General features: G+C 37.6%; 1 protein-coding gene across 3 annotated transcripts; it reads left to right on the forward strand.

Moving 5' to 3' along the window:
* The first annotated feature begins 3,693 nt into the window (after nucleotides 1-3,693).
* Nucleotides 3,694-13,771, forward strand: LOC139143308 (uncharacterized). Of its 3 annotated transcripts, none has more exons than XM_070713536.1 (8): nucleotides 3,694-5,292; nucleotides 7,418-7,632; nucleotides 8,268-8,419; nucleotides 8,642-8,943; nucleotides 10,020-10,250; nucleotides 10,712-10,870; nucleotides 11,399-11,468; nucleotides 11,602-13,771. In XM_070713536.1, exons 2-8 carry the CDS (start codon nucleotides 7,487-7,489, stop codon nucleotides 11,667-11,669), a joined length of 1,128 nt encoding a protein of 375 aa, XP_070569637.1. In that variant the 5' UTR covers nucleotides 3,694-5,292; nucleotides 7,418-7,486; the 3' UTR covers nucleotides 11,670-13,771. The 3 variants fall into 3 exon arrangements, with proteins under 3 accessions (XP_070569637.1, XP_070569636.1, XP_070569638.1); XM_070713535.1 differs by having other exon boundaries at nucleotides 3,695-5,216; XM_070713537.1 differs by lacking the exon at nucleotides 7,418-7,632 and having other exon boundaries at nucleotides 3,695-5,292.
* The last annotated feature ends 405 nt before the right edge of the window (nucleotides 13,772-14,176 follow it).

Here is a 14,176-nt window from a genome sequence, read left to right on the forward strand (position 1 = left end):
TGAATTTTTGAAAATGTTTATTGTAAACTATTTCTAACATTTTTGCATTTACTCGTGCCTGTAACCGATACAGTATAGACGATCGTTTGTAATACAGCTCAACCTACAATGAGGTCATCACGCATACATATCTCTCTCTCTCTCTCTCTCTCTCTCTCTCTCTCTCTCTCTCTCTCTCTCTCTCTCTCTCTCTATATATATATATATATATATATATATATATATATATATATATATATGTATATATATATATATGTATGTATATATGTATATATATATATATATATATATATATATATATATATATATATGTATATATACTTGTTTAGTTCAAGATCAGCTGGAGTAGAGTGCTCAATACTAGAGTAGAGCTAAATACACAACTGAGTTGATCAGGATAATCTAAAATATTACATTTCCACTACAAATTTGTTTCGTATAGGCTGCAGAGCCGCCTACACTCATCGGGTGGCTGTGATCGACTGAAACTTTGGGCGGGAACGATTTCTTTTGTTTTGTTTTTGTTGGCACCTGTTTGTTGCAAATGGTTGAATAATTAGTGACTGCACAGGAGAAATTTTCTCCTGTGTCTGCAGGTCGATACTAATTCGTTTCTATTGTTGAGGGAGCACATTTCTGGATATCTGAGGAGTATGAATTTCTCGTGGAGGCACAGATTGCATTTTTTTGTGACGTTGGAGTATGGATTGCATTGCTTTATTATTTTCCAGTCAATCCTGTATTCTGTCTTTGCATCTTTCAGTGACCAGATGTGCTTGCTCAGTTCGGTGCTGTTTCTGTATTTTGTGTTGCGGAATGATAGCATGTGGTTATTATATCTTGTTTTGAATGGAGTCTCCGTCAGGCCGATGTATGTTGCGTGTGTATTGTTGTCTTCTCTGGTGACCGTTGCTTGGTAGACCACGCCCTCGGTGAGGCATTTTCCTGGCAATGGGCATTTGCTCTTTTGTCTGCAGTTGCATTCTTTATTGGCGATGGTGGCGGTTGTGTTCTTGTTTTCCATTTCCTTGGCAAGTACTGATTTGTTGTGTGAAGTGATAATACTTGCATGTTCGGCATACAGCTGTAGCTTAGTTTGAGTGTATTCCTGTTGAATATCTTCCTGAGTGGATGATCGTGGCGGAAACATTTGTCGATTAAATGTAGAAATTTGCGCCCGATGTTGGTGTTGACGCTATTGTCAAACGGTGGGTTGAACCATATGATGTTTCGTGTTCTTGTGCGTTTTTCCTGTTGTTGTACGGGTTTGAAAGTGAGTTGGTGGTCGTAGCCGCTCTTTTTGAGTGCATCTTGGTATGGTGTGATGGCTGAATCGAATGTTTGTTTGTCTGATGATATGCTGGTCAATCGTTTGTTGATGGATTCTGGTATGTTGCGGATGATGGAGGGTGGGTGGTTGCTTCTGTGGTTGACGTATAGCGGGATGTTGTTTGGTTTGGTGAAAGGCTTGAAAGTTTCAGTGCGTAGGTCGAAGGTCACGTCCAGGTAGTTGACAGATTTCTTGTTGGTTTCTATGGTAATTCTGAAGCCGTGGTCTTTGAAAACTGCGCATATTTGTTTCTTTATGTTCTCCATTTTCCTAGGTGGTTCGTTAAGTGCAGCCAGGCCGTCGTCTCTGTAGAGGCCTGCCTTGTCTCCGCATATCGGTTTAAGCAGTGACAGCAAGTAGGCCCCTACAAGCTCGCAAGTTTCTGCGCCGTCGAAACTGCCCATTGTCACATCAAATAGTGTGTCTGTTGTCTTCTTACACCAGGTTGTGTTGTCATTGAAAAGTAGTGATTTCTTTGCTTGCAAGATGATGTTTCTCTCTTCGGCAGTGATCGTGTTGTAATTTGATGCAAAGACCAATGCTTTTTTCAGTAAATCCTCCGTTATTGATGGGTAAAAGTCAACTATGTCAAAACAGATGAATGTGTGCTTGGATTTGTCGGGGATCGCCTTGTACCAGTTGATGACAGATTGCGTGTTTTTCCATTGGTTAAACCCGCTTTTCTTTGCTATATTTGTGTTCACCCGTTCGAGGATTTTTTTGCTGATGATGCCGATTTCTGATTTTGATGGGTTTATCAGTCTGCATACTGGGTTGTTGCTGAAATTTGGTTTGTGGTCTTTCAGTGTTACGAAAGCGTCTTTTTCTGCGATGGCATCAATCCTGTCGTCTAGCTCAAGGCTTTCTGCAATCTTTTTTTCCTCTTTCACTATTTGGGGTTTTGTATTTTTCGGGGCTTTCTTGTATGATTTGTTATGTTGTTCTGTAAAAGTTGGTTGTACTGGGCTGGTTCCATGCGGTAAAAGTTTGTTGTTTTGTCAGCTGCTATAAGGAGTTTGTTGTCATTTCTGATATTCTTGACATCTTGCGATAGTCTCTTCTGAAATTCACAATTGTTAGATTTTCTAAATTCGATGTTTTGGACGAGCTCTAGCATTCCGTCTTCAAATTCTTTTAGCTCGCTGACGGGTTTCGGCGATTTTGTGGTTTTGAAACCGAAGGTTTCTTTGTCTGGTTTACAAGATGGATTTAGGAAGTGGGAAGCTTTCCATCGTACTCGCCTGAGGAATGATTCTGTTTTCTCGATGAAACGTTTCAAGTAGCCTTTCTGGTTTGCAGTCGGGATGTTCTTCGTAGAGTATCCGTAGAGCGGCTACGACCACCAACTCACTTTCAAACCCGTACAACAACAGGAAAAACGCACAAGAACACGAAACATCATATGGTTCAACCCACCGTTTGACAATAGCGTCAACACCAACATCGGGCGCAAATTTCTACATTTAATCGACAAATGTTTCCGCCACGATCATCCACTCAGGAAGATATTCAACAGGAATACACTCAAACTAAGCTACAGCTGTATGCCGAACATGCAAAGTATTATCACTTCACACAACAAATCAGTACTTGCCAAGGAAATGGAAAACAAGAACACAACCGCCACCATCGCCAATAAAGAATGCAACTGCAGACAAAAGAGCAAATGCCCATTGCCAGGAAAATGCCTCACCGAGGGCGTGGTCTACCAAGCAACGGTCACCAGAGAAGACAACAATACACACGCAACATACATCGGCCTGACGGAGACTCCATTCAAAACAAGATATAATAACCACATGCTATCATTCCGCAACACAAAATACAGAAACAGCACCGAACTGAGCAAGCACATCTGGTCACTGAAAGATGCAAAGACAGAATACAGGATTGACTGGAAAATAATAAAGCAATGCAATCCATACTCCAACGTCACAAAAAAATGCAATCTGTGCCTCCACGAGAAATTCATACTCCTCAGATATCCAGAAATGTGCTCCCTCAACAATAGAAACGAATTAGTATCGACCTGCAGACACAGGAGAAAATTTCTCCTGTGCAGTCACTAATTATTCAACCATTTGCAACAAACAGGTGCCAACAAAAACAAAACAAAAGAAATCGTTCCCGCCCAAAGTTTCAGTCGATCACAGCCACCCGATGAGTGTAGGCGGCTCTGCAGCCTATACGAAACAAATTGTAGTGGAAATGTAATATTTTAGATTATCCTGATCAACTCATTTGTGTGTATATATATATATATATATATATATATATATATATATATATATATATATATATATATATATATATATATATATATATATATATATATATATATATATATATAAGATTGTCCAATAGTTGAGAACCGTATGCCGAGAGATCTGCCCACTAGGGACACTACTCTTATTTGGGAATACGATGATTGGCGGCGTTCAAAAACCAATCTGCCAATCATGGTCAAGAGTAACTTAGCAGCAGAAGACGCTATGTTGGCAGTCAACCATACAACATGATACGGATGCGGTTATTGTATCAAACCATGGTACAAGGTCAACATGGGGAAACCCACTGAAAGGACGGGAAAGGGATTCACTTCACTTTGACAAAAACATTTCTGTTTTGCACAGAACATGGCAAGATTCTGAAAATGGCGGGAAATTTCAAATGAGTATAAATATGTTCAATTTCTTGCCAATGCTGCCACAAGTAAACATTGTTGAGGCATAGTTAATGACTATATTGTTCAATTTGCAGATTGCAATGAATATCTGAAGAAATTGGAGGTAATTTGAAGTTGGACAAATTTCGCAGAGTTACAGCCCATGGGCCTTTAAGATAAGAATGATTGATCGCACACATGTCACCTGGAAGAGTCCTTGTAACCCGCTTAATATTAAAAGTAGTAAACGAGTCGCAGATTGGTTTATTTCGTTAATGTTATGATATTTTACTGTTTGAGTACATTGAATTTTGGGGTGGTGTACGGGTCACCCATCTTATTGAGATATTGGGTATCACATTTGCATATTTATGTGAATGAACTCTAAACTTTCAGAGCATCTTTGCCTGTCAGCGTGACACCAAACATGACACAAATTTTAAGTGAATTTTTACTATATGTCTATTAACATATGATTTGAAATCCTTAACCACTTTTGTGTCTGCTATTTTTGATAGTACAAATTCAGTGAAATGTCTAAATATTAAGTCGCAGGGCAGTGCATGACGTGTTTTTTGCACATATGACACACATTTAGAATTCCTTAGGCTTTTTGTATCTGCATGTCTGTCAACTAAATTCCTAGGATGCTGAATTTGTGAATTTGTTTATTGTAAACTATTTCTAACATTTTTGCATTTACTCGTGCCTGTAACCGATATAGTATAGACGATCGTTTGTGTACGTTAATCATACAGCTCAACCTTCAATGAGGTCATCACGCATACGACAATGCCTGGACGTCATGAACAAATACTATATGCGACAGTCAGGCGCTAGGCGCCGGGGTTCAGGGTTACAAGTTTGTTACTAAATAGCTACGGACTCTATCATCTGAAATGCGGATAAATCTATCCAGTGTTGTATGCGTTACCGTTGTTTACAGTTTTTACTCGTAGCCTGAGCCGTTAATATGGTTTTAGCGTTCATAACAATAGACGTCGTAGTTCAATTGTTATCGCATGCGTATTTCCAAACATGTAACCCAAAATCGCAGATAAATATTCATTTTTTGCATATTAATGAGAGAGCAATTGACGTCATTTTTTAACATTATCAAGTAGTTCTATGTTTGACATTGACCCTTGTGACTTATCAGGCGTTAAGGAGGAACCGGAGACGGATTCTTACTGTATAACGTTCTTGTGTCGATGTCTGACGGTTTGTTTCTGTTTTTCCTCGTCTAAATACTACGTTAAATTTCTCCTTTCAAGACTGTGTTATTGGTGTGAGGAAGGTCAGTTCAGCTTTTTAGTTCTGTCTCTTTGTTCTTCTGTTTCTTTCCCCTGACTCTCTTAAGCATCGTTTCACCTCTTCGAGATCATGGGCGTCGTTACTGCTGCGACCTTTGCTTGCCTCCTAACACCTCCTATGTTGTTAGTGAATCGGACAACGATCCTTCTTACATGAGGTTTTGTCCCCTAGCTATCATGGTCGTAAGGTAAGATACAAACTAAACGGGGCCGTTTGGTGTTTGACCATAATCGTGACTTCACTCTAAGATCACGGTCATAAGCGTCACTGCTAGACAGATCTGCACTTTCGCCTTAATCCAGCCCTATGAACATACAAACTGCAGGACATTCTTTTAGAACCCACCATGGTTTTATTCTCGATGCTTCATGTTTGTCAAACGTACGCTGAAAGTGGAACGCAAGCCATAATGGACGAGCGATGGCTGCAAGGACGTACAGTTGTATGTCCTTGACAAGTGACGCGATACATTTACTCCAAGTTACCAAAGGTTATTCATCCGGTCTCGCCACCTTGGACATAGACCAGTACTCACCATTAACGTCTTTATGACATATACACTCTATATATGAGTCAGATATAGATCAGACACCATGAAGGATACATCGTCGGCCATACATTAAATGATTTATTAGACCTCCCTAATGTTATAGCCAAGTTTTGAATTCGTCAGACTGACACTCACTGAATGGTAAACTATCAAGCGTTCTTGTAAATACTTTAATAGCATCAAAGTTTTAAAAACATTGTATGTCTCCTACGTCAGAAGCCACGTTGAATACTGCTCACCCATCTGGTCCCCTCATCAATTATATTTAATAAGGAAATTAGAAAGAGTCCAAATAAAATTTATCAAGTATCTTTGTTTCCGTTCATCGATGGCTTACTCAAGGGCTCTGTATAGTAACCTATGTTATGAATTTCGCCTTCCCACATTGGAGAACAGGCGAAAATTTTTAGACACTCTTTTTCTTTATAAAATCCTTCACTCAGTTTATAGTGTACCAGATGTCCTTGCACAGATTCATTTTAACGTTCCTGCTTTTACATTGCGTCGTGCTGTTCTTTTTAGACCAGTGTCAGCACGTACGAATATCTTGAAACACTCATTTTTATCACGATCTCAGACATATTTTAATTCTATCTGTAACAAGCAAAATTTAGATATTTTTGATAATTTCAGTAATTTTCGTCATGGATTATGTAAGATCCTTTTTTCTGAATGATTACTTTTATCTTGATGTTTTTCTGTGTGTCTTTCGCTGTGTTGCTGTTTTTTGGTTATTTCTTATGTGAATTCTCCTGTCTGTTTGTTTACGTTGTAACTGTTATATATTTTTCGTTTTTGTATTATATTTTTATTTTCAAACGAACCTGTTATTGGGGAAACCTGTTGGTTCGAGATTAATAAAATAAAATTAAAAAAACATAAAATAAAATATTCCGTTTCACACCATGAGTATCCGTCAAATAAGATGACATACAATCAACCAAAGTGCATCCATTGTAAATATATGGCTATCTTGTGTGTACGTTTGTCAAAATTCTCAATTGCCTGGGAAAATATGAATAAACACTCTGCAATATTTCGCTTCGGAATTTCTTTACTATTCTAAACGAGCCGCAATGTTTCTTGAAAATGAATACTGGGCTATATTTGTCTTTCATTACGTTTTAACAAAACTTGCCCATACACCATGTGACTATTTTCATTGTATACTAAAACAGTCTATTTATCTCAACCGAGAAATTAAATTTGTCAACGTACAACTTAAACTCTTCTTTTCATATACAGGATGACTGATAAACTGACAAGTGCAGCGAAATATTAGCATTTTTTTTCCAAAGGAAAACTTCATTGAATAGCACGGGAACAATAACGTTTCCGTGAGTGATGAGGCTATAAAGCTGAAACAGACCGGGAAGGCTTTTAAAATGTTGAATTAAGAAGAAGGAAGCGTGCCGGTAGTACGAGGTAGTAGGAGAAAGGATTCCGGTCGTAAAATTTGAGATAAATGTCTGGGATTTGTGTCACAAGTTTTCACTTAGTTTGTAAACCGTGATTGTATATATTCAGTAATTTTTTTTATTTTTTACGGAAAACAAAGTGTTCCCCCGGGAATTGAATTACCTGCGTGCTACGATCGAAGCTTACTTAAATTTGAAGTCAAGTGTGTATGTCAAGGATGACTTATAAACTAGCAAGTTTGGCAGAATATGAGGACTTTTTCAAGCAAAGAGGGCATGAAATAGCATGTTTATATTATGAGTCTGGTAGTGATGAAGAGATAACCCTGAAACAGAACATGGAGTCTTTTAAAAGGTTTGTCAATATCTAGCAATATATTAATCAGCAAATGTTATATTAATTTATTTGTCACCTTGGCAGATTGCTTAGATGTGTATTTCATAAAATTAAAAGACGGACCTGCCACATAATAGAGGTACTGCTAGAAGCATATTTACCCGACCAAACAACAAATACAGATAAGGATTACGCCAGTTCGACGCCAGCTTTTATTGAATTTTACATTTTTGTCTGTTTGTACACCAAAGCATGCATACAACTTCCGTCAATGTGTGAAGGGCTCTAATGGGTTAGAATGACATGCAAGAAATGTCCATTTTTCAGAAAATGGGATTTTTGTAATATTTTTGTACGTTTGATGTGTGCCAAATGGTAGCTTTGACAAACTCTCTTTCCTCTGTGAACATAAGGACCACTGCATTTCTGTGTATTACCCCACAGTATACTGTTGCTTCCTGTACAAATAAATGTACCATATAGCATGCCAAAATACGGTCATAAGCCCCCGGGGCATAAGCCATTTCCTTCATTTGATTTCTTATGCCATTGTCTTCCATTGACTGATCTTCTTCCCATTGACAATTCATGTGATGTCAACAAATACAAATATATGTAAAGAGTACTGATTCTTATAATTTATATTTGAACAGACTTCGTATTAAGCCTCGTGTATTACAAAATGTGACTTCGAATGACGTCACAGTTTCTCTACTTGGCCAGAAAGTAGATCTCCCAATATGTATCGCACCTACTGCATTACAAGCAATGGCTCACCCTGACGCAGAAGTGGCTACAGCCAAAGGTAAGGTCAGCGGAAGTATCAAAAAGTATCCAATTATTTGGATGTTAACTTGTATTCTCCTTTTCGTGTTAGAAGAGGTAATAATTTTGCCGTATCGTTTGAATATATTCTGTACTTATGAGATCTCTTCAATGATACGTTAAAGAAATGCTGGAAATGATCTTAGTCTACTTCAAAGTCTTAACACTTTGCAAACAGTTTCAATCTTGATTTATTTTACAGCTGCAGAGAAAATGGGAACATGTATGGTATTGAGTCAACATGCCAATAAATCATTGGAGGAATTAGGGGCGAAAACGCCGAATGGGTTGAAATGGTTGAATCTCTATTTATTTCCAAATCGGACCGTGACTCTGGATTTGGTCAGAAGAGCTGAACGTTCGAACTTCAAGGGCATAGCTGTGACCATCGACAACCCATCACTTGGAAACCTGAAAAGACTTCACAACCAAGAGGAAACGACTGTTTACTACCGCAGAATTATTGACAGCCATGGCTACGGGCATTTGGAAAAGTATCTAAAGGTTTGTTCAAATAATTTATGTTGAAATCTACCGCAGTGTGAGACCTTAGAATCTCGACTTTCGAGGCTTATAATCTTTGAATATCAAGAGCTATGTTCTGTCTGCACTTGACTTTTTCCGAAGTTTTACATCAATAGCAAGGAAGCACACCTCTACTACAGTACTCCCTTTAACCCAAAAGATAAAAGGCAAAGTTTGATATTTGGCAAGTGATCGAGCTAAATCTTTAAATGAAATTTGCGTTTCAAAGGATATAGACAGAGGTCAGAAGTGAATTTTAATCTAGTTATCTTTCGAACAGTAGGCGTTGTAGTAATCAGTTGTTTAAACTGGCCTTGCAATCTTTAGGCACCGTTGGAAACTGGTTACGGTACCAGACCCAGTATCGGAGATGGAAAGCTCGAGACTATAGAACGGTGTTGTGCCCTTGAGCAAGGTACTTTACTCTCCATGCTCAATTGGGTAAGGGGTATTCATCCTGTAAAGTGGGTGTTCGCTTGCTTTACTCTTTCAAGCCAACAAATATCAGTTTCGATACTTAGTTTAGGACATCGTCCTGAAAGATACACTCAACGTTATTTGCGCAATTGCTATCAAATAACCGACTGAAAGAAAAAAACCTATATGTATAAAATCTTCCTTATTCCAGCAGAAACACCTAGATAATTATATTGAAGGAATACCTTATTGTAGGTATGGCTTTAAATGATGTAACAAGGCAGACCTTCCTCTGATCTTATTCCCTCAAATTCAAAAGCAAGGGCAGCAGCAATGCTGATGCTGGACGTACAGATTAGGTGAATATGATGTGCTGCTGGTCTTATCGTCTTTCGATAGCACTGACCCTTTGTTGTGTTCGAAACGTAGAATTTTACAAAGGTATACACCACATAATCCGATTTTCTATATTTATCGACATAAATATGAAATGTCTTCGTTCAAATGTACTGTAACAAATAAACAAGTAAACATTGTGAATGCATATGTAAAAAGTCAATCTTTAACTAAGTGCTAAGACTTATGTCTTCATTGAATGTGAACCGATATTTTTTATACGATTCTTAACGTGTTTCCAGGGTTACGATATGGGCCCGACACTTCAAAGTGGACTTCCGAGGGACATAAAAATTACAGACCCGTCTGCGACTTGGGAATACGTTGATTGGTTACGTTCAAAAACCAGTCTACCAATCATCGTCAAGGGTGTGTTAACAGCCGAAGACGCCATGTTAGCGATCAACCACGGTGCCAGTGCAGTCATTGTATCAAACCATGGAGGTCGAGGACTTGACTCTGTACCTGCAACAGTAAGTTAACTGTACATATGTTCGCGATCAAAAGAATGTGTGAATTTAAAGAAGTCAGAGTATAAATCAAACGTGAACAACAAAACGTTCTTGAACAGAAGGTGTTTTCACCCTTACAAGTTTATCTAAGAAGTCGTTTTAAGTCCCTTGAAATCATTTTGCCTACGTTGAAGTTTTCACACCTAGCCTAGTGATTGTGAAGTATCATGATATCTGTATTTTTCTTTCAAGATCAATGCTTGATAAAAATCGCATCACCAAGAGCATATGAGATTGGATAATAAACATGCGGTCAGGAATTCAAAGTATTCAACAAAATGAGAAGGAAGGGTAGTTACCATTGCACTTGAACACAAATCGCAAATTAACAAAGTGTACCACATTTTAATAATCACAATTTAGGCTGGTTCAATTGAATTTTGTGTACATTATTCACCATACTTAAAATTTCCACTATCCAGATAGAAGCACTGCCTGAAGTTGTCAAAGCTATTGGTGACAGAGTTGAAGTCTACGTAGATGGCGGAATACGTAATGGCATCGACGTATTCAAAGCATTGGCACTGGGAGCAAAAGCAGTGTTTGTTGGTCGACCTATTCTGTATGGACTTGCACACTCAGTGAGTATCGACATAGTGTATGCATGCCAGCCACATTTTATCGCCTGATCATATGATAGATATCACGTTTCACATAAAGCTGGTATTTATGGAATATTTAAATATTTTAGCAACACAAAATAGCAATGACCTATGTGACTCGCATCATAGTTGTACACCTTGGAGTCTTTAAGTAGATTGAAGAACACAGAATTACGATAACAACATCATGAATACAATCCTTTGTAGGTAGGTTATAACTTTCTTCTGACGTTATCTCGTCATTACACTCGCAAATTTGCATTGTAAGGGCGACCAACTTGCAAAGCTTCATCTAGAAGCGATGGGAACATATACTTCGCGACTTATTAGTCTGCGATGCCATAGCATGTTACTAAAATCCGAACTTGACTATCATTCTTGAAGGTTTTGCACAGTCGTGCTTTTCTGATGATGATTCACATGACTAGTATTTGTAGCATTTATAATATACATTTCTATCACACAGAATATATTTAATATTAATATGAAACGTTATTACAATTTTAGGGTGAAGAAGGTGTGCACAACATCCTAGAAATCTTAAAGTCTGAACTCATTCGAACAATGCGGTTTACAGGTAAGTCGGCCAAAGATTGTGAAAGCTTAGAAAAATAAAATTACTATATTTTAATTTGATTTTGCAATGCAAGTAAACCTACATTTTTTACAACAATTCAAAAATTTAGGAATGTTATTTTTATGTCTTTCAGGTTGTCGATCACTGTCGGACATCAAGCCTTCTTTTGTAGTGCACCAGTCGCACTACGCGAAACTATAAAGAGTTCTTGCTTCGAAATTGAGAGATCGGGGAGACATCATGCAGCTTTAAATATAAAGCAGATAACATGATCTGTTTCTAACAAAACTACTCATGATGAAGAATATTCATGATAATGAATTACGGAACGTATTAAAGGTATACTGTTACCTGTTCCAATTTTGCTACAGTTACCATGGAAAGAGAAAATCTAACCAATCGCAGATTTTAAGCGGGTGGCCGCTTTTAAAAACAGCGCCCTCACATGGGATTTTGAATACCAAGGAACGCCCCTTTGACCATATATAGGTATATTTAGATTACAGGTGACTGTATACCTTTAAGTGCGCCAGAATTGTATTTACTAATAGAATTAAAGTATATGTAGCTGTCTGTAATCTGATGCTTTCCCTCATCTGTGTGTCTTTGACGTTTTGTCAACTCTTTGTATCACCAATATTCTATATATGTAGCTTGCTGTAAGGGTATGGTGACAATGTTCTACCCGTCGATCAAAATACTGCCTGTCAACCACTATTGCTTTGCTCAATGTAAATCCCATGGACACATTCAAATGCTCAGTCCTATATATCTATAAAACAAAATCCTTTGGCGGGCATCTAGCTATTCTTTGCATTTTTGTAACACCCGTCGTTGTCAACCTTGTCCACAGAATTAGAACTATCATCTCTTCCAGATTGACTATCCTGACTACAGAACAGCAGCTTGTACTGATTTCTCTTCCTGTTCATGTGAATATGCGAGGGTTATTAGGGCCCTTCAATTACTGAACTTCCAAACTCTCGTCTTATATGTAACATACGCTTTTATGAAATCCCCAGTCCTGACTCACTTCCAATTATGAATTGTCAATGAAGGCGAACATTTTATTCACGAAGTAACTTTGGTATAATCTAACCATCACCATCACATGTGTGTGGGGGTAGGAACAGATAATCTCTTCATGTTATGGATCAAAAGATGGTTTTAAGTGGAGATTTCTTCCACTGAGAGTGACCTAAGAAAATATGTGACAATGGTAGGGACAATGTACTTTGGTTTTTCAGAGTAGTTCCAATTACACTTACAGCATAACAAGTTTAGCAGGATATTTTGAGTGTTGCAGCAGTCTTGCCGAAAAACATTACCAAAATGATTCCAATGAAGAATCAAGCAACGCGTACTACGTAATCGATACGCATCATGACATGACAAAAACGTTAGAAATGCGTTTAACAATTATTGTAGAAAAAAGGAAGAATTATATGTCCACAGTATAAACGAATCAGTCCAACATTAAGATGTGCAAAAATAATATTCAGGAATAATGACTAAAATTTGGAAGCCGTTTGTGTAAAGCTTGATATTCAAGCCAGATGAAGTCGGAATACGCTTGCATTCAGAAGTCAGGTAGACGGGAATGCAGTACAACCATATTCTAAGGTGCAATAAAGGAATTGTTTGGTCTAGCAAGTATGCTTTTAAAAACATTCTAATAATATATAGTAGTTGTAGTCAAAGTCAATGCATTTTGCACAGTCTATTGTATACAATTATGGTACAATTTTAGCATATTTTCCGTTCGTAGCACACAATGTTGGTCATAATTAAGCACACCTCAGATTGTAAGGGCTTTTACGAAATGGTACCGTCCCATCTTCATTTTATAAAAACAATGTCAGTTTTAAGGAGAAATGTTCCTTACAGCTTTCTCATCCAGTTTCTGTGATGTTAAAAAGAGATGTTAGAAATGCTATGTACATCTGACATGTACTTTTCGTTGTTACAGTATCGTTAAAAATCAATGATATTGTCCAAGCGTTTTTAGCGTTTTAACGATACCGATTTTCATAAACCACTGGCTGTATTTCTAATTACGATATTTTTCTTGTGTTTTAATGGCTGCCTTTCTATATTTTAGACGCATATTTTTGTCAGTCTGATATAAATATTTGATAAATATAATAAAGCAGGCAACAGATCCGACATTGATTCAAGAACTTAGTCGCACAAATTTACAAAATCATTTTCAAAAAGATTCTCCCCACTGCTGTTTCGAAAGACAATGTGCATGTCTACTTTACTTTTCAAATTTAATAAATTAAAACATTTTCGAACACAAAGGTCTTTGAATCAAACACCTACCTTCAAAACTAACTGAATTGAGTTTTGTGACTATATTGAACTTTTTGACCTTTATGACGTTTCAATCCAGGTACGCGTATACTATGAATATAACAAACTCAACATATCAATTTATAACTTAAAGGTGACTCCTGTGATTGATTGCTTTTTTTTTATTTTCCCCAGTATCAGCTAAGGTTGAATTGGTGTACAGGTAGGTCGGTTCACCTTTCATTGTGTCGTTTTCTTTAGTTGTCTGTTTGTCTCTCTTGGCTACCCTTACAATTTTTCGGCTATGAATTTGTTGTCCTAAACCGTGATCTGATCAACACCTTGTTATACGCTGCCTGTTCAAGGTGAGAACTGTGTTTGGATTTTCATGGTAACCTTCATGGACACTACCT

The sequence above is a fragment of the Ptychodera flava genome, chromosome 11, assembly GCF_041260155.1.
Source record: "Ptychodera flava strain L36383 chromosome 11, AS_Pfla_20210202, whole genome shotgun sequence".
Classification (NCBI taxonomy): domain Eukaryota; kingdom Metazoa; phylum Hemichordata; class Enteropneusta; family Ptychoderidae; genus Ptychodera; species Ptychodera flava.

What these genes read in the sequence shown, in the direction of transcription:
- LOC139143308 (XM_070713536.1), top strand. Translation starts at nt 7,487, where the DNA reads ATGTCAAGGATGACTTATAAACTAGCAAGTTTGGCAGAATATGAGGAC. An exon ending in AACATGGAGTCTTTTAAAAG is followed by an intron (nt 7,633 to 8,267) that starts GTTTGTCAATAT and finishes ATATTTGAACAG; the next exon opens with ACTTCGTATTAAGCCTCGTG. An exon ending in TTGACTCTGTACCTGCAACA is followed by an intron (nt 10,251 to 10,711) that starts GTAAGTTAACTG and finishes TCCACTATCCAG; the next exon opens with ATAGAAGCACTGCCTGAAGT.